Source organism: Crotalus tigris, unplaced genomic scaffold (genome assembly GCF_016545835.1).
Source record: "Crotalus tigris isolate CLP2741 ecotype Arizona unplaced genomic scaffold, ASM1654583v1 scf7180000017666.379230911805:20528666, whole genome shotgun sequence".
Taxonomy (NCBI): domain Eukaryota; kingdom Metazoa; phylum Chordata; class Lepidosauria; order Squamata; family Viperidae; genus Crotalus; species Crotalus tigris.
This window is the reverse complement of record NW_024096552.1, coordinates 11,754,911-11,775,082: the sequence shown is the minus strand read 5'-3', so window position 1 is coordinate 11,775,082 and position 20,172 is coordinate 11,754,911. Positions and strand designations below refer to the sequence as shown.

General features: G+C 37.2%; 1 protein-coding gene across 11 annotated transcripts in view; it reads right to left on the bottom strand.

Annotated features, from left to right (window-relative positions):
* The window catches only part of GLI3 (GLI family zinc finger 3), a 402,298-nt gene that overhangs the window by 328,610 nt on the left and 53,516 nt on the right, over window positions 1-20,172 (bottom strand). For 7 of the 11 annotated variants that reach the window (XR_005555977.1, XM_039336712.1, XM_039336715.1 and 4 more), the window contains one exon: window positions 6,457-6,619. Coding sequence is in view for 9 of the 11 variants with exons in the window: in XM_039336712.1 (XP_039192646.1) it covers window positions 6,457-6,580 (124 nt within the window). In the remaining 2 variants the exon portion in view is untranslated. Of the gene's footprint in view, window positions 1-6,456; window positions 6,620-8,946; window positions 9,262-18,678; window positions 18,959-20,172 lie in introns of those variants that run through there. The other 4 variants (XM_039336714.1, XM_039336716.1, XM_039336717.1 and 1 more) reach the window with 3 other exon arrangements.

Below are 20,172 nucleotides of genomic sequence, written 5' to 3'. Positions count from 1 at the left end.
GACAGGAGAAAACAATATGGGGAACAGGCAAGGCAAAATCGTTGTTCAAATCATCTTAAGGTAAACACACACACACACACACACACACACGGTAAGGGACTCCTGCATTAGAGACGGCTTGGCCAGTCCTCATGGTGATGGAAAAGCACCAAGAAATCTCTAGGGGGTCGTTCATTTGCACCGAGCAAATGAACTGGTATTTCAAGAAGAGGAGAAACCGTGCTTCCAGTAAGCTGCATATTAGCCCATTGGAATGCACTGAAATTGTGGCAGTAAAAATAATTTTCAAGAAAGCAACGTTGCAAAAATCTTGTACACCTCCATTTGGCTAGCTTATCTTTTTAACAAATCTAGTCACTGATGAACAGAATGCAAGTTTTTTTTCTCTAATCTGTCTCTACAAATGGACAATTTTTTTTCTGTTAGACAATGGTGCCATCTACTGTCCTTGGAAATCATCCTTATTGTCGGACATGAAGAGAGGAGGCTGCTTTCTATAGTTTTCCCCTTTGAATTTGCTGGGGGAAAATTGGAAGCAACCATAAATGTTTTCCTCCCTTTTTTGGAGAAAAACTCCAAATTAATGAATTTTAAATATTTGGCCATCCAGAAAATTAGGTTTGGGCTTGAAATGGTGAGAAAAATAAGAGATGGTTCAGGGCCCAACATCACATTTTGACTGGAATCACATTTTGATTTTTCTCACTTCTTGGAGGACAAGCAACAGGCCTGGAAATGTTGTCTTGATGGTATCTGTGTATATATGTGTCTTGGGAGAGGGATAAAACCCTCTAATATAACAAACAAAAAGGCTTATTTAAAAATAAATGGTTTGCCTGGAAAAAGTGTGAAAACGAAATATTTGTATGTGAAATTGTGTACGCAAGCAGTTTGAATTGAAGTGAATGTGTGAGTATGCTGATGTGCAAATGTGTGTGTGTAAGAGAGTTCCTCACCCCACTTCAGGCTGTGGAAGAAACAGTACATTGCAGATTTTGTTGTTGTTGTTGTTTTGGACTAAGCCAAAGGCATGAGAATCTGAAGAGAGAAAATTATTTTGTTGAAAGGATGATGTAAGTGAGATAAATTCAAAAAGGGCCGGGGTCCCTGTGCATTTTTAAAAAACAATTGTTCAGCTTTCTTCGTTACCTGCTTGCTACTTTTTTTTCTTTTTCTTTGCTTTGGAAGAAAGAGACAGAAAAGAGGAGAGGAGAGGAGAGGAGGGGGAAGATTTGGGTTATTCTTTTAAAACTTTTTTTTCTGCTTAACTCTGGCCTGGAAGTCGGGAGGGAAAGGACGAAAGAAGGGTGAAGTCTGAGATTGTAGTTTTTGGCTTCTAATTTTGCTCAGGGACAAAGAGCAAAGAAAACTTGTTTAGCAAGGTTTCTCCTTGTTGTAAATGTATCATTTTGTTTCCCTAGTGCAGAGCTTAGAAATGCAGAATCTGTAACATCCCGTCCCCCTCCCCTTTCTCTGCTGAGGCTTTAGTTCTGTTTGAAGTTTTTGGGCCAGTTGCCAACAATTGTGTGTGTGCAAAACGAACTGGCCTAACATGATAGATAACATAAACAATGACAACTGAGCTCTCCCTTCTGTTAAAGCTAAATATATTATAAAAGGAAGAACCTTAGGAAAATTATTCTGAATTGTTTTGCTTAGATTTGTAAATGTTTTCAAAAGGTTTGATGCTCTAGTTTCAGTCTTTATATATACATACACACATATATTTTCAGTACATTAACTCAGAATACCTCATTAAAGTTTTTTTTCTTTTGTGAAGCTGCATTGAAAAAAAATTTTTTTTTATTTCTTTATGAATGTTGATTCTGGAATAGCAAAAGTTGTGTTGAGCAAAAGGAATGAGCTGGGAGAAAGAAATCAGCTGATTTAGAACCTGCCCAGTTCTTGAACTCACTAATCTGATTAGAACATGAATTACAGATAAAGTTTTGGCCTGACTTGTTTATGGATGTTTATAGCAAAGCAGCTGAAAAAGGACATAGTGGATGTTGGATGTTGGAGAAAAGAATATAAGTGGAAGCTGGGGGGGGGGGTTCCCTCCCTGTAGTTAACTGAATTTGTTAGTAAGAAGGAGAACAGAATGTGGGTAGTTTTGAAAATTGGAAAGAAAAATTAATAGTAAAAGAGGAAAAGTTACTCATGTAAAGTTGAAAGAAGAGAAGGGATGCTGAAATGGAAGGGCAAGTACATGAAATGGGCTGAAATGGGACAGACAGGTACATGAAGGAAATGACTGTTGAGAGGGAGCAATTATGTGTTTTATTTTTGGCTGGACAGGTTGTGACATCTAGTGTTGAGGCCATTTCAGTACAGGCCTCAACTCTGGAAAATTTGCCCTGTCCTGTTTGAAATGATGGATGGGAGTTGCACGAAGGTTCAAGAATGTCAATGAAGAAGAGAAGAATGTTACTCAGTATTTGCATAATCTGGTACAGGTTTTGTCTTCTATTCCAGTACAGGCTCAGGCTGCCCTGTCTCTGACCATTATTGCTCCTGGAGAGTGGGTTCAGGTGAAAAGAAATGTCACCTCTAAGTACCAGTCCTGAGTGGTACTTAGTCCTCTTGACCTCAACTGCAGTGAGAGTGAAGGAATCAAGGCATGAGTCCATGGAAAGTCCCATCAGTCCCTCTCCAGTGACAAGCTCCGCAGCTAGATGGCTTGAAAGTGAAATTTCGATCTGCCTCACCTGTTGAACTGTTTCCATCTAACTAGGAGAAAACTAATTAGTTAAAAATGGACTGGACTACTCTGAACTTGGGTTGATAATGTATAGACTGTGTATTGCTACATTTTTTTACTTTGTTGCTGGTGTTTCCCCCACACCTTTTTCAGAACATGGGCCCAATAATTAAAGGAACAAAAGGGAGTTGTGTTTGTAATAAGACTACGTATTCCACTTGCAAAGTGGAGAATAGGATCATTTGTTATGCTTCTGTCAATACAGTAAAGCCCTACCAACAACTTCAGACCTGGACATACAGAAGGATGCACAGACTATACTTCTTGAGAAGAATAACACGAGACTTATGAATAGTGCCAGAGTTTCCTTTGATGCATGTAAACCTATTGACCATAATCAAGCTAAATGGACTAAGTGTGGGGCGATGGGGTGGAAACAGATCTACTCATTTCATGCAAAATACATTTATACATCCTACCCAACCTAACACAATCAAAGGAAGGAAAAATCCAATATGATTAAAGGAGTCAGCACTTCCTAGTGCAACGCTGAGTCCTGCAACCCGGTGTGCTTTGAGACATGACAGCAGTATTCCAATATCTCAGGGGCTGCCATAAAGAAGAGGGAATTAAGTTATTTTCCAAAGCACCTGAAGGCAGGACAAGAAGCAACGGGTGGAAACTAATCAAGGAGAGAAGCAACCTAGAACTAAGGAGAAACTTCCTGACAGTGAGAACAATTAATCAGTGGAACAGTCTGCCTCCAGAAGCAGTAAATGCTCCAAGACTGGAAGTTTTTAAGAAGAGATTGGACAGCCATTTGTCCGAAATGGTGTAGGGTTTCCTGCCTGAGCAGGGGGTTGTACTAGATGACCTCCAAGGTCCCTTCCAACTTTACTACTATTACTATAACCAGACCAGCAGACTTCTCAGCATCATTTAGACCAGCTATTGATTGAACTGGACACAAACTGGACAATTTATACCACCATCTCAAAAATATTTTCAAGTTTTTCATTCTTTTTATGATGAATTGGAAACCACAATTGAAATTCCCTCAGTATCAAAGAATCTTTTTATTGATCTGGCCCAAAAGAATCGCTTCATTTCTAAATGTGACTGTTATGTGTGTGTGGGTATTAGCATGGATGAACAATGGCCTTGGGAAGCACATGAAATAAATTTTATTGCCCTGACTAGTCAAAATCTCACTGGGAAAAGCCACTAATAGATCCAACATGTGGACTCTGATCACTTCCATGGTGGGAAGCCTCTGTTTTAAAAAGAGAAGGTTCTGGTAAAAACCCTGAGGAGACTTAGGTGTGAACATCTATTGTAGGTGAGCACCTCAGTATCCTTTTGGTGGATTACCACCAAACTCGCATGGCAAACATTTCCCAACTGTCTACCTTATGGACCAATCTAACAGATGCCATCCTCAACTGCCCCACACAGACCTACTACTTGGCAAGAAGATGGAATGTATAAGTTATAGGCCTCTTGTTTATATGCTTAATAGAATTGTTAGACTGCAAGCTGTATTAGAAATAATTACAAATCAAGGGCATTTAGAATAGGATAATGCTGCTTTGCTTCCCTATACTACGCTTGCATAGGAACCTCCATTAGCCTGAGGCGAGAAGCATACGTACAGAAAGATAAAGAAAATTAATTGGTTAAAATAATACTACAAAAGAAAGTTTTGTAAAAACAAGGGGGGTATGGCTTTCCTTTTACATGTTGCTGCCTGTATGTGGAGGAAATACATCCAGCTTCTATGGAAACCTGGACAGCTATCATGGACACAAGCTGGTTTGGAGAGATCTTTGGTGATTGGCGAAGCGAAATTTTTTTGGTTATGTTAGCATTTAGAGGTCTTTTGGTTTTGCCATCTCTGATTCTGTTATCCAAAGAACAGTTACTTCTACCATCTCAGGGATCATAGCATCCTCTGTAAGTAGTGATAAACCCCGTAAGCCAGCCAAAGTCCTATTATCACTGCAATAACAAAGGAATATATGTCATTGGTGACCAAGTAACAGAAAGCATTCTGTTACAAAATTAAAGGGGGGGGGATAAAGGGTTCTGGAACAAAGGGAAATTGCTTAGTCTAACTGTTGCTTTCTCAGCTTTTGCACCTGGGAAATCTCATGCAAGGTGGGAAACATGTACATGGGTGCGATATACTGAAGGAGGGAATAAGGGAATGTACAGGAATGATTGATGTCTTCTTTATGATATAATGACTCTGTTGTCTGATTTTAATTGGCTAACAAAGTTTATAAAGCAATGCTACCAACTTTCTAAGGTGTGGCACTTCTGGACGTAACTCTGCCAGCGTTTCAGATTGTTGACCACCCAGCTGCTTTATTTGATCAAATAAAGTGCTGCTTGATCAAGAAGACTCTGCTTGGATTATCTGACTAGATTCACATGATATCTCAAGTTCAGGTAAGGGACTGGGACTTTACTCTTCCAAAACATTAAACTGCAGGAAGCATTAAATATGAATTAATTCCCACCAAAATGAAAAGAACAGCTATACCACTGAAAAATTTTAGTGGTACATTGATACCACAGTTGATATGCTGCGGTAGCAAGGATAAAACTGCAACAGGGTAGATATGCATTTCAGCAGTTGACATGCACTCCCTAAATTGCTCTATTTCTTGAGACTGTATCCCAGGGGTCACAAAAGATAGGGACTTTCCTTTTCCAAAACTGAAGTAAGAGCTCCAATTTTAGATTCATGGTCTTGCCTTTTCACTAGCTTCCTAGGAAATGCTTTCCAAGGCAGAGATAAAGAGATAAATATATTTGTTCTAAAAACATTCAATAACATTCCACAATGCTTCCAAGTTCCTACAACCATCTGGACCAATACATTTAGACGATACATAGTTTAAATTAATTTAATCCACTTGATATAATAAAAATCCCTTCCTTTGGGGAAAAAAATTGGATTTGAATTAATTTTTCCATGTCATTTTATGCTGGTTATTATAAAGCAGTAAGACCAAATAAGAAGAAAAAGAAAAAAATAATAAAAAAATTCATCAGTTGATAGATTATGAAGAAAATTCAAGCAGAAAGAAGGAAATTAAGGTCAGCAATCTACCACTTTCTGATATTTTACACGATAGATCACATAATCTCTTCTATTAATCATTCTGCCTGAGGTTTACCTTATACTACTATAAAATATTCCAAAACAATTTTTATAAATTACATATTCACATTTCTAAACTATTTTTGAAATATAATTATTTTGTCTTCTGTAATTAAAGCAATCCAAGACATGCAGATTTGGTGGAGAGGATATTTATAATGGATGAGAATTGCTTCTTTTTTGTTTTTCAAAGAAGATGAAAAACCTCTTATTAATTTTTGACAGTGCTTCTATTGTCTTTTTTATATTAAACAACTACCTAATCAGGGTAAGTAATATCCATAGTAAAATAGTAAAATACTAAATATTTTATATTCTTTCACACTATGATTATTTTCCAAAGTACCACAAAAGGAATTTTCCATAATAAATATTACTGTTAATTACTCAAACTGGTTAATTTGGAAGAAAAAGCTAAATCTGATGCAAGAACAGGCCTCATTCTGGTAAACATGTTTTCCCATTCCCCCACCCAAAATCCAATCCCTAAAATCCTTGCTTATTAATGTTAGTTTTATTTCCAAAGAAGAACTGAATCCAAGTGCAAATACTCAAATGCAGCTAGTAAATCTCTACTATTACTTACCATTAGATGTTGTGCTGGAGGCTGCAGCTTTCTCACTGACCTCTGTTCGAGTGGGGTATTTTACTATGGGATTCTCAATCTTTTTCTTTTCACTTTTGACAGAGCTATGGGATTGAGCTTCCATGATGACTTCTCATTACTTCAGTTCTCTTCACGCAAATATCTGCATTAACAAACACATCTGTAAGACTTCCTTCAAAAAGCAGAAAAAGGCCAGATAAAAACCCCGCCATATTTCTCTTTCAAAAGACATGTTGCTTATTAGCCCTTAAAAGACACAGACCAACTCATAAATTCCATCAAATCAACTCTAATTTATTACCTTTATACCCTTATCCGGAACTTTTACAAGAGGTAGAAGTTAGGCTGAAAAGGGATGAAATCAGCATAGAGAGCTTAATTTATATCACTTGTATTATCCACTTCAAGATTCTGAGCTTGTCATATGGAAAGCTGACAGACCAGGTGCAAAACCCAAGAGCTGCACAATGGGGTGATCTCTGTTATTTGCCCCTGCTCCTGCCCATCTAACAATTCAAAAGCATGCAAATGGGAGTATATAAATAGGTACCACTTCAGTGGAAAAATAACAGTGTTCTATACACCTCAGTGTATAGTCATGCTGGCCAAATGACCGCAGAAATGTCTTTGGACAAAGCTAGCTCCCTTGAACAGAAATGAAGTGCTTTTCCTAAAGTGGGACATGCCTGGACAAGGGAAACCTTAACCTTTACCATTTTTTCATTTTTTTACATTTATGACTTAACATTTATATTTTTTATAAATAATATATAACAAATATTGTAAATCTTTAACATATTTGCATAAGAATATTTTGAAAAATTATCTTTCTTGCTCTGTTCCAAGATTCCAAACCTAGTAGCTGAGGACCAATATTTTAATTATATAAGATTAGGCAGAAGTTGAAATATAAGTATCAAGGCTCCATTTTCCATGTTTCCCCCAGCTGCTAAAACTGCATGACTTCCCAATGCCACCCTTTAGTTTAAGGATGTTTTCACTTAATTATATCTGTATAGGATTATCTCTTTCACATGGGAACAATTTACTACTTCTCCTGCTGGAAGACGACTATACTCAAAATTCTTGGGAATGTTTATGTCCTTGGTATCATTCGTACTCTACATATTCTGAAAACCTTTTAGTTGAATGTGCCTCTTCTGGTGACTATACCATTTTAAGTAAGTCTATCAACCGACTAAACTCTTCTTTTCCCGCCTCTCTTTCATTCTTTTTCCATTCTAGCTTATCTTTTCTTTCTGTCTCCTTCTGCTCTCCTTCCTCCTAATTAATCAAAATCTTTCATCTTGCTGATACTTTAACACAAGGCTTTTCAACCAGTGGTACGGTATCACCTGTGGTATATTGGCACCTGGCAGGTGGTATGCGACCATCCTAGAAAAGTGCTAGCAGGGAAGGGGAATGAGCTGAACTGGTGGCAGCACCACACAAGCCTGAGCAAGAGACGGCTGGAGCTGCAGAGCTGTCAGGGCTCAGTGGAAGCGCCAGGATCAGTGCTTCTTCGGGGCTGTCAGGGCTCAGTGGAAGTGCCAGGATCAGTGCCAGACTCTAGCTGGACCTCAGCACTGATGCTGGTGCTTCTGCTGAGCCCAGAAGAAGTGCCGATTAGCTGGAACGTTGCAGCATCTCCAGGGTCTTGTGATTTACATTCAGATGCTTGGCAACTGATTCATATTTATGACAGTCACAGTGTCCCAGGGTCATGTGAAGTGACCAAAACCTGCTGCAACCACCCAGCAGATGGGAGGAATAAAAACCAAAAACTCCCCCACCCCAGCCCTGCTGCCAATCCTCAACAGAAATGCTCAAAACAACGAAAACCTCAGACAGGAGGAAAAGCGCCGCCAGGCGGGCAGGCAGGTGTCTTGCTCAGCTGTGACTTGGGGGGCACTTTTTTCAGTGCCATTGTAACTTGAACAGTCACTAAGTAAACTGTTGTAAGTTAAGGACTACCTGTACTTTATCATTTTTTTCCTTTTTCTTTTTTGGTCATCAAGTTTTGGACACCTTGCTAGGTGGTACTCGGGTGTTGCAATATTCTAAAAGTGGTACAATGGGTGAAAAGGCTGAAAAGCCCTGCTTTAACATCTCTGTAATCATATTGGCTCAAGTAACTGGGCCTATCCCCATTTCTATTTTGGTTTAACCACAGACCTAAGGTGGATACTTGTCTCTACCAAAGTGGTTGTTCTTCTAAGGGAAAATCTGTCTTTTCTAACTTTTCCCTGTCTATTAATTTGGTGTAGGCTCTAATAAGTCTGGTTTCTGTAGCCAATTCCTGTAAAAACTGAGCCCTGTGAGAACCAAACCTCCTTTATTTTGCAACATCTTTTGAAGCCAAAGCTTGTTTTCTTTTCATGGAGTGTTTAATGAACTCCCTGAGTTTAAGCCCCCCTCACTTGTGTGGTTGCCATCTTTGTTGGATATCTCACCTTTATGGAACCTCACCTTTTGGATATTGTACCACTGCCATCACTTTGTCACAATTTATTTAAAATATACTGAAGTCAGTGAGTTCCAAAACACAACAGAGCCAACACAACAATACATGTCATACAAGCATTCCCATGCTAGTACTCAATGCTCATCACTGTTCCACTGATCCAGACTAGTACTCACTGCTACCATACCTATTCACTCTAGAAGAATTCAAATCATCAGGTCTAGATGGATTACATCTGAGGGTTCTCAAGGAACTAGTAATCATGATCTTAGAATAATTGAACTATCCCTTTCAAAGATCCTGGAGCAGCAGAGAACTACCAGAAGACTGGAAAAGAGACAAGATGGCTTCCATCTTTAAAAAAGGAAAAACACAGATCTAGGAAACTGCAGACCTATCAGCATGAAATCAATACCTAAGAAGATCTTGGAAAAGATCATCAAGCAATGAACTATCAAAAATAAATCGTGCCAAACAGATCTTCTTGCACTCTTTGACAAAAGTGACTAATTAGTGAACCAGTGAAATGTTGTAGATATAATTCACTTGGGCTTCAATAAGACATTTGATAAAGTAGATCAAACCTACTACTTGATAACGTAGAAAAAATAAGAGTTAAAGAGCATCACCACCTTATTAATTTACCAGATTAATAAGGTGACCAACTGTCCTCCTTTAGGGAGGACAGTCCTCCTATTGTAAGTTCTGTCCTCCCTTGAAAAGTGTCCTCCTAAATGTCCTCCTTTTCGATATTTGAAGACTAATATGCAGGGCTTTTTTTTTTCTCATAGAACACTCAGAACACTGTTCCGGCACCTTTTTTTGATGGGTTTTTTTCAACTTTTGTATGAGCTATGCTACTCCCCCTATTGGCTTTCAAAAGCCAATAGGAATTGCTGCTGAATGTGCCAAAACACCCAGCCGGCAGACTTTGCACATGCAAGTTGTCTGCAGCAAAGGTGAATTGGCAGGAACTTTGCACCCTCCCTGCTACCCAACTACACCATCTCCTAGTTAGTCCCGAAGATACCTGGAGGAAACTAACTTCCATTTGTTGTTGTTGTTGTTGTTGTTGTTAATTGCGAAGTCATGTCCGACCCATCGCGACCCCATGGACAACGTTCCTCCACGTCTTCCTGTCCTCTACCTCTGGAGTCCATTTAAGTTCATACCAACTGCTTCAGTGACTCCATCCAGCCATCTCATTCTCTGTCGTCCCCTTCTTCTATTGCCCTCAATCTTTCCCAGCATTAGGCCCTTCTCCAGTGAGTCCTTCCTTCTCATTAGGTGGCCAAAGTATTTGAGTTTCAACTTCAGGATCTGGCCTTCTAAAGAGCAGTCGGGGTTGATCTCTTCTAGGACTGACCGGTTTGAACGCCTTGCAGTCCAAGGGACTCGCAGGAGTCTTCTCCAGCACCATAGTTCAAAGACCTCAATTCTTTGGCGCTCAGCCTTTCTTATGGTCCAACTTTCACAGCCATACATTGCAACTGGGAAAACCATGGCCTGGACTATACGCACTTTTGTTGGCAGGTGATGTCTCTGCTTTTAGTATGCTGTCTAGATTTGCCATAGCTTTCCTCCCCAGGAGCAAGCGTCTTTTAATTTCTTGGCTGCAGTCCCCATCTGAGGTGATCTTGGAGCCCAGAAAAATAAAATCTGTCACTACCTCCATTTCTTCCCCATCTATTTGCCAGGAATTGAGAGGGCCGGATGCCATGATTTTGGTTTTCTTAATGTTGAGTTTCAAGCCAACTTTTGCACTCTCCTTCTTCACCCGCATCAAGAGGCTCTTTAGTTCCTCTTCACTTTCTGCCATTAGAGTGGTATCATCTGCATATCTTAGGTTGTTGATATTTCTCCCGGCAATCTTAATTCCAACTTTTGATTCATCTAGCCCTGCCTTTCTCATGATGTGCTCTGCATATAAGTTAAATAGGCAGGGCGACAGTATACAGCCTTGCCGGACTCCTTTTCCAATTTTGAACCAATCAGTGGTTCCGTGTCCAGTTCTCACTGTTGCTTCTTGACCCGCATATAGGTTTCTCAAGAGACAAATGAGATGGTCTGGTACTCCCATCTCTTTAAGAACTTGCCACAATTTGTTGTGATCCACACAATCAAAGGCTTTTGCATAGTCAATGAAGCAGAAGTAGATGTTTTTCTGGAACTCCCTAGCTTTCTCCATGATCCAGCGTATGTTGGCAATTTGATCTCTAGTTCCTCTGCCTCTTCGAAATCCTGCCTGTACTTCTGGTAGTTCTCGATCCACATATTGCTGGAGTCTAGCTTGTAAGATTTTAAGCATAACTTTACTAGAATGTGAAATGAGTGCAATGGTGCAATAGTTTGAACATTCTTTGGCATTGCCTTTCTTTGGAATTGGAATGTAAACTGACCTTTTCCAATCCTGTGGCCACTGTTGAGTTTTCCAAATTTGCTGGCAAATTGAGTGTAGCACTTTTACTGCATTGTCTTTTAAGATTTTAAATAGCTCAGTTGGAATACTGTCACCTCCACTAGTTTTGTTGTTGCTCAGATTTTCTAAAGCCCATTTCACTTCACATTCTAGGATGTCTGGTTCGAGGTCAGTGACCACTCCATCATGGTTATCTGGGACGTTAAGCTCATTCTTGTATAGTTCTTCTGTGTAGTTTTGCCATTTCTTCTTAATCTCTTCTGCCTCTGTTAGGTCCCTGCCATTTTGGTCCTTTATCATGCCCATTTTTGCATGAAACATTCCCTTCATATCTCCAATTTTCTTGAAGAGATCTCTGGTCCTCCCTATTCTGTTGTTTCCTTCTATTTCTTTGCACTGTTCATTTAAGAAGGCATTCTTATCTCTTCTAGCTACTCTCTGGAATTCTGCATTCAATTGGGTGTATCTTTCTCTTTCTCCTTTGCCTTTCACTTCCCTTCTTTCCTCAGCTATTTGCAAAGCTTTCTTAGACAGCCATTTTGCTTTCTTGCATTTCTTTTTCTTTGGGATGGTTTTAGTTGCTACCTCTTGTACAATGTTGCGAACTTCCATCCATAGTTCTTCAGGCACTCTGTCTATCAGATCCAGTTCCTTAAATCTATTTGTCACCTCTACTGTATATTCATCCGGAATATGATTTAGTTCATACCTGAGTGGCCTAGTGCTTTTCCCTACTTTTTTCAATTTAAGCCTAAATTTTGCAACGAGAAGCTCATGATCTGAGCCACAGTCAGCGCCTGGTCTTGTTTTTACTGACTGTATAGAGCTTCTCCATCTTTGGCTGCAGAGTACATAGTCAATCTGAGTTCTATGTTGACCGTCTGGTGATGTCCATGTGTAGAGCCGTCTCTTGGGTTGTTGGAAAAGAGTGTTTGTTATGACCATCGTATTCTCTTGACAAAATTCTATCAGCCTATGCCCTCCTTCATTTTGTACTCCAAGGCCAAACTTGCCTGTCATTCCGGTTATCTTTTGGCTTCCTACCTTAGCATTCCAATCCCCCATGATGATAAGGACATCATTTTTTGGTGTCAGTTCTATAAGGTGCTGTAGGGCTTCATAGAACCGGTCAATTTCATCCTCTTCAGCACCAATGGTTGGGGCATAGATTTGGACTATTGTGATATTGAATGGTTTGCTTTGGATTCAAATTGAGATCATTTTGTCATTTTGAGGATTGTATCCCAGTATTGCTTTTCCTATTCTTTTATTGACTATGAAGGCTACTCCATTTCTTCTGAGGGATTCTTGCCCACAGTAGTATACCTGATGGTCATCTGAGTTAAATTCACCCATTCCTGTCCATTTTAGTTCGCTGATTCCTAAGATGTCGATATTCAGTCTTGTCATCTCTTTTTTGACTACTCTAGCTTGCCTTGATTCATGGATCTTACATTCCAGGTTCCTATGGAGAAAAAACTTTACAGCATCGGACTTTCCTTTCACCACCAGATATATCCACAACTGAGCGTCCTTTCGGCTTTGGCCCAGTCGCTTCATTCTTTCTGGCGCTACTAGTACTAGCCCTCTGCTCTTCCCCAGTAGCATATTGGACACCTTCCGACCTGAGGGGCTCATCTTCCAGCGTCATATCTTTTTTCCTTTTAGTACTGTCCATGGGGTTTTCATGTCAAAGATACTGGAGTGTTTTGCCATTTCCTTCTCCAGTGGATCACATTTTGTCAGAACTCTCTGCTATAACCTGTCCGTCTTGGGTGGCCCTGCACGGCATAGCTTATAGCTTCATTGAGTTACGCAAGCCCCTTCACCATGACATGGCAGTAATCCATAAAGGAGAACTTCCATTTAGGGATGGAAAAATCAAAAAAGTGGAAATGCCATTTCAATGATAAATTGAATAAGGAATTTCCATTCATCACATCAAAGAAGGATAACATTGTTTTCTGCAATATTTGCAGCGGAGAATTTTGTATTGCAGTTGGGGGCAGAGCAGCTATTACAAAACACTTGACCACCAAGAAACATAAGAAATCATCAGATGCATCTGCTTCCAGTTGTAAAGTAACAAGTTTTTTTTAAAACTTCAAAATATTCTGAAGATGAAAAACAGTTAGTTGCAATGGAGGGAACATTTGCATTCCATACCATACCATAATTCACAATCAAAGTTTTTGTAGTATGGATTGTACAACTAAATTATTGAAAAAGTTTCACGATGCTAAATTTTCATGCGCCAGGACAAAATGCGAGGCTATTATTAAATCTGTATTTAAAAATTACTGTAACAAAATACTTACAGAACACTTGGAAACTGCAGCATTTGTAACAGTTTTATCTGATGCATCCAATCATAATGAAACTAAATTGTATCCAATACTAGTAAGATATTTTAATGTTACCAAGGGCATTCAAAAAAAAATTTAAATTTAGAATCCATTGAGGGTGAAACTGCTGAAATTTTGTCAAACCATCTATACAGAGTAGTAAATGAAAACAATTTGAAATCCAAAGTTGTTGCACTAACAGCTGATAATACAAACACCAATTTTGGTGGGCGAAGACGCAAAGGGGTGAATAATATGTATGTAAAATTACAAGATTTACTCCAAAGAAAATACTAGGAATAGGTTGTAATGCACATATTTTGTCAAATGCAATCAACACGGTGTCATGTGCTATGCCAATTGATGTAGAAGTAATAATAACTACAATTTATTTGTATTTTAGTTGTTTTATCATTCGTGTGGCTACTTTAAAACAATTTTGTGAAGAAGCGAATGTTCAATACAAAAAACTTTTAGGATATTCAAAAGTTAGATGGTTTGCTCTAACACAGTGTTTCTCAACCTTGACAATTTTAAGGCATGTGGACTTCAACTCCCAGAATTCCACAGCCAGCAATGCTGGCTGTGGAATTCTGGGAGTTGAAGTCCACATGCCTTAAAATTGTCAAGGTTGAGAAACACTGCTCTAACACCTGCTATAGAGTGTGTTCTACAATTATTTGAGCCTCTTCGTTCATATTTTTTAAGTTTATACAAATGTCCTAAAATCCTGGAATCGTTTTTCAATAATGAAATATCTGAGATATTAATGTATTTTGTACATAATCAAGCATCTATTTTTCACAAAACGATTCAAAAGATTGAAGATGAACACATTTCAGCTACAGAAGTTAGTCTTATTTTGAATGATTTTATCCTTCAATACAAAACTCAATTTGAAGAAAAATTTTTTCCTTTAGTTATAAAAAGAAAATTGTCAGACTTAGAGGAATCAAATCCAGGCATAATGGAAAAGTTTATCAAAGAAGTGCAACATTTTTATCAAACAGGTTTTCATTATATCGAAGAATAGTCTGAAACAAACATCACAGGAAATATTCAGCCTTTTCAAAAATGAAATATTCCATGTGAAAATGTATTTATTCTTGTTCAATTTATGTTGTCCTGCCCTGGAACTAATGCAGCAGTTGAAACCATTTTTCCAATTGCTAATGATTTTTGGAAAAGTGAGAACACTTGCTGTAAAATTCAATATGAAGGATATTTCTTGTTCAGATATTTCCAATATATTGTTAAAACAGTGGTTCTCAACCTGTGGGTCGGGACCCCATTTGGGGTCGAACGACCATTTCACGGAGGTCGCCAAACAATGCAGTCTGCCATTTTTTCCCCTTTTCCTTAGCTGTGCTACTCCCTTTTATTCTATTGGCTTTTGAAAGCCAATAAAATAGATTCTCTTGAATAGAGTCTAATTCTATTGGCTTTCAAAACCAATAGGAATTGTCCAGGCTGTCTCTGCCCTGCTGAGCCCGCCAAAAGTCCAATTCTGCAAATGGTGCTGCACCAGTTGAGTAGTCCTCGACCTACGACCGGTTGAATAGTCCTCGACTTATGGCCGGTTGGGGGTCGCGGCATTAAAAAGGTTGAGAACCACTGTGTTAGAAGATGATACATTGACAAAAAATATTCATTCAATGGAAAAGTACTCATTTAAATAATAATTAATAGGCATGTAAACATAATTAACAATATAAAATGTTATAGTTACAAATGTTTTTATTACGCATTTATCATATTATAATGTATTCTGTATTATTGTTGCAATGAATAAAATGTTTCTTTTATTTACGATATTTTTTCTTCAATTTATTTGTGTCCTCCTTTTCATTGTAAAAAAGTTGGTCACCTTAAGATTAATAAATGGTTGACCAACCACATTCAATATATAGTCCTTAAATATTTAATAAATAAACAATTAGAGGAGGAATTTATATCTGCTGGTCTAAAAAAAGATCAATGGAGTTGTCTTATATAAAACCCCAGTTTAAACCTAAATTACTTTTATCAAATGATTTGTAGTAGTTGAAATTGAATTTAAAGGAATAAAATCAATATTAGTTGGCTTGCATAGGCCAAATGATGATAAAAGTAAATTCTTTGAATATCTTAAAGTATTCTACTACCCTTTTTGTATGAAAATTGGTTTAAGTTAGGGGATTGGAATGGAGTGACTTTGCCAGCTTTGGACAGAATATCTATCAAGGGGATTAAACCTTCCAAGAGTAAAGACCTTATTTGAGATGATGGACAATTTAGTATTGGTGGCAAAAAAAAAAAAAAAAGATTTTGCTAAAGAATTTTTTTTCAGAAAGACATCAATCTTTTTCAAGGATTGATATGATATGGATTTCTAAAAACCTTGCAAATAAATTTTTAAAAGTTGATATTTTACCTAAATCTTTTTCTGATCACAATGCAGTTCTTTTGGTACTCAGAGGAAAGAGTTTGAGTTACAGATGGAGATTAAATAAATCTATTTTGCAAAAGGAGACAATTGTAAAAGACTGTAAAAAGAAATTGAATGAATATTTGGATAATAATTTAGGTAAAGGAACAAGTTTAATGACTGTGTGGGATGCTAGTAAAGCCGTTATGAGGGGTTATTTTATACAATACAGTGGAAAAGAAAATATCCCAGGAAAAGATATTGGATGAAATTAGATAAAAAGAAATTGATCTGCAAAAGACAGCTACAAACTCTAAAATTTCACATTAAATTAAATTGTTATAGCAATAATTGTCTATGTTAACAGTTCAAGAAATAGAAAGAAAGCTGAATTATGTGAAACAAAGTCACTTTGAGTTTGCAAATAAACCAGGAAGATGGTTGCCATATAAAATAAGAGGAAAGGAAAAAGACAATGATCGGGAAAATTTGTGAAGGCAACAATGTAATAACAGACAATGTGCTTATCAAAAAGTCTTTTCATAATTTTTATTCCAATTTGTATAAAAAGCAGCAGTTAGATATGTCTAAAATAGATGAATATCTGCTAAGACAACAGTTGCCTAAACTTTCACAAATTCAGAGACAACTGAATGACCCAATAACTGTCTTTGCAATATCACAAGCTATTAAAAAAATGAAGGCATATATTCATGAAGATCAATCTGACTTTCTGCCAGAAAGACAGTTAAGAAATAATGTGAATATTATTGAATACTTACAATATCATAATGAGAAATAGGAAGTTCTAATATTTTTAGATGGAGATAGGGCTTTTGACAATCTAAGCCGGACTTTTATGTTTAAAGTGCTAGAAGAAATGGATTTTAGAGAGAATTTTATTCAAGGAGTCAAAGTTGCCTATATGTCACAGCAAGCAAAAATTGTTATCAATGTAATTTAATCAATTTATGTGAAATTCAGTTGTTTAAGTGTTAGAATTAAGCAGAGATATTAGGCAAGATGAGAAAATAACATGTATAAGTATCAGGTTTATAAACTGAAGGCATTTGCTGGGTCTTGCAATATCAGAGAATATTTGATGAGGAAATGAGAAATAGCGCATTTTAAAATAAACAAAGTGCTGATTAAGAATATAACCTCTCAGGACTGTGATATATTGACTAGAAAGTCTGGTTTAGGGTCAAGAAAAAGATGAAATATTTGGGGATTATGTTAACAAACACAAACACAAAACTATTTCAAAATAATTTTGTGACTCTTTGCAATGATATATACAGAATTCTATGGTACAAGTTGCACTTATCACTATTGGCTAGAATTTCTGTAATTTTATTTTACTAAAGATGCTTTTTCTGTTTAGACATTACCAATACTTGCAACCAATATTCCATTTAAACAATGGCAGAGATTATTTCCAAGTTTATATAGCAAAGGAAAAAAAACTTAGAATTAGATATAAACTATGGCAAGATGCTAAAGAAAGGGGGGGTTTGGGTCTACCAGACTTAAATTTGTATTTTGATGCTTGTTGTTTAGTCTGGCTAAAAGAATGGGTGAACCTCCAGAACAAGAGGCTCCTTGATTTAGAACAGGGGTTCCCAACCAGGGGTGCTCGCACCCCCTGGGAGTGCAAGACGATATTCCAGGGGTGTGAAAACCTGTGTTTAGAAGTTTCAAAATTGTAGTGAATATGCATAATTTGTTATTTTGAATTTTTTTAAGGGGTAAGAGAATATATCAGAAGCATTCTAGGGATATGGGGTATAGAAAAGGTTGGGAACCACTGATTTAGAAGGTCATGAACTCAGGTTTGGATGGCATGGTTATTTATAGTATGGCAAAGTTAAAATAAATGTTGATTTCAACAACCATTTTGTTAGATGTGCCATTCTAAGAGTTTGGAATAAATATAAAAGAAGGTTTTCTACAAAAATGCCTCTTTGGGTGTCTCCCCAGGAAGCCTTTTTTAGAAAAAAATGGCGGTGAAGCTGGACTGGTGGACTTATGGTAAAATAATATCTTTTAATTTGAGTGACCCCACCCTCAAAATGAAATTCAATGGTGAGAAAAGTCAGGTTTTACACCTAGGCAAGAAAAAACAATTGCATAGCTACAGAATAGGTGTACCTGGCTCAATAGCAGTAATTGCAAGAGATATCCAGGAATCCTACTCAATGGCCACTTAAACATGAGCCAGCAGTCTTCTGCAGCCATCAAAAAAAGTCAATGCAGTCCTAGGCTGCATTAACAGAGGGATAAAATCAAAATCATGTGAAGCATTAATATTGTTTGTTAATGCCTTGGTAAAACTACACCCTTGGCAAAACTACATCACAGCTTTATTTTGTTGGTTAGAGAGAGGACTTAAAAGAGGCAGGACAACAGAAGCAAAGATTTTCTAGGCAGCCTGCCCTCTCACATAGGAATATAATAAGGATACCCATTTTTTTGAGTTTCCATCTTTAATGCTATATATAAAAGATATTTAACTCAAAAGGAGTTGTATCCAAATGATGTAGAAGAAACTAAAACTAAAACTTACAAAAGAAGCTTGATATATTCCCTGTAGACACATTCCCACAAGTCAAAAGCCATCTGTGAATAAGAGATTGGGCAGAAAGCCAACTCGTGCCTTTTACTTTCTGTAAAGCTGAAGCTAAACTGATCATCCATTTGACTCTCAATCCAAATATTTAAACTTTGACATTTACATCAGTCTAACCAAGCCACAATGAATTGTATCTTCAAGGATGATTGTGTAAACAGTTCATTTTGTTTGTTTTAGAAATGTAAGGCTAAAAAGGATTGTTGAAGTATGACACCTGGAAGAGAAAAAGAGAGCGAGGAAAGAGACAATGAGAGACTGATCTCTAATTAAATATAAAACCATTCAACAGCCCTACAATGTAATATACCACACAGCAATATATTGCTATACTAGTTTGAATCTTCTATTTTTAGGATTATTTGTTGCTGCTAGCTCTTTCAATAATTCTGTTATTCACATAACCCACTAGTTTCCAAGAAGACTAACACGATTTTCACATCTGTGTAATGACAGCCTGATACCCATACAAAATAATCCAGGAAAGAACAGAGGTTTTCTGGACTGCAATTCTGCCCAGCAAGTGACAATATGTGCTAGCAAGTTTTATAATCAAGAATTATTTTCTATTCAGCTTAGAACAAATATAGGATTTATATTTATATATTCATTTTAGCTATTTAACTTCTCTCTCTCTCTCTCTCGCTCTCTCGCTCTCTCTCTCTCTCTCTCTCTCTCTCTCTCTCTCTCTCTCTCTCTCTCTCTCCCTGTGTGTGTGTGTGTGTGTGTATGTGTATGTGTAAAACACAAGCAGCCCACAGCAGTTACAAAACGAAATATTCTAGTGCTAGAAGTGATCTCCAATACCTTAAGGGATCTACAACCAGTCTTTATAAATATTTGTTATCAATAAATCAATTTAACATTCAATTAGCTTTGGAGCTAATTAAAAAGTGTTGCTTTTCCCTTCAGAACACATAAGAAGCTGTCACACTGTAAGGATTTACAGCATTTTATTTTATTTGCTAAGTGCAATTTCTTCAAAAAAAAATAACAAAACCCTACATTTCTAAATTACTTGATCAGAACAAACTGATTGCATTTTTTAATACTTTCAGTATTTTAAATATTTTACAGCTGATTTTTTTTTTACAAATTGAAAGGCAGATAATAGCCTACTAACTGAATGACAAAATCATATCTTACTAATCCTCATAGGCTACAATCAGGAATATCTGGAAATCTTTATAAGTGGCTTATCATTAATCTCCTTAAAAGAAAGTTAAGGCAGGAAATTTTAAATTCTACATTATCTAATATTGCTGAACACACAAGAAAAGAGATTGTAATCTGTATTTACGCAGAATGAACTTTAGTTCTCATTAATGTGGGTGTATTTTTGCAGTGCCTAACAGATATCCAATGTGCATTATGTCACTTTTGCTATGCAATATTACTTTAAACTTCAGGTGAGAGGTTGCTTATTTTAAC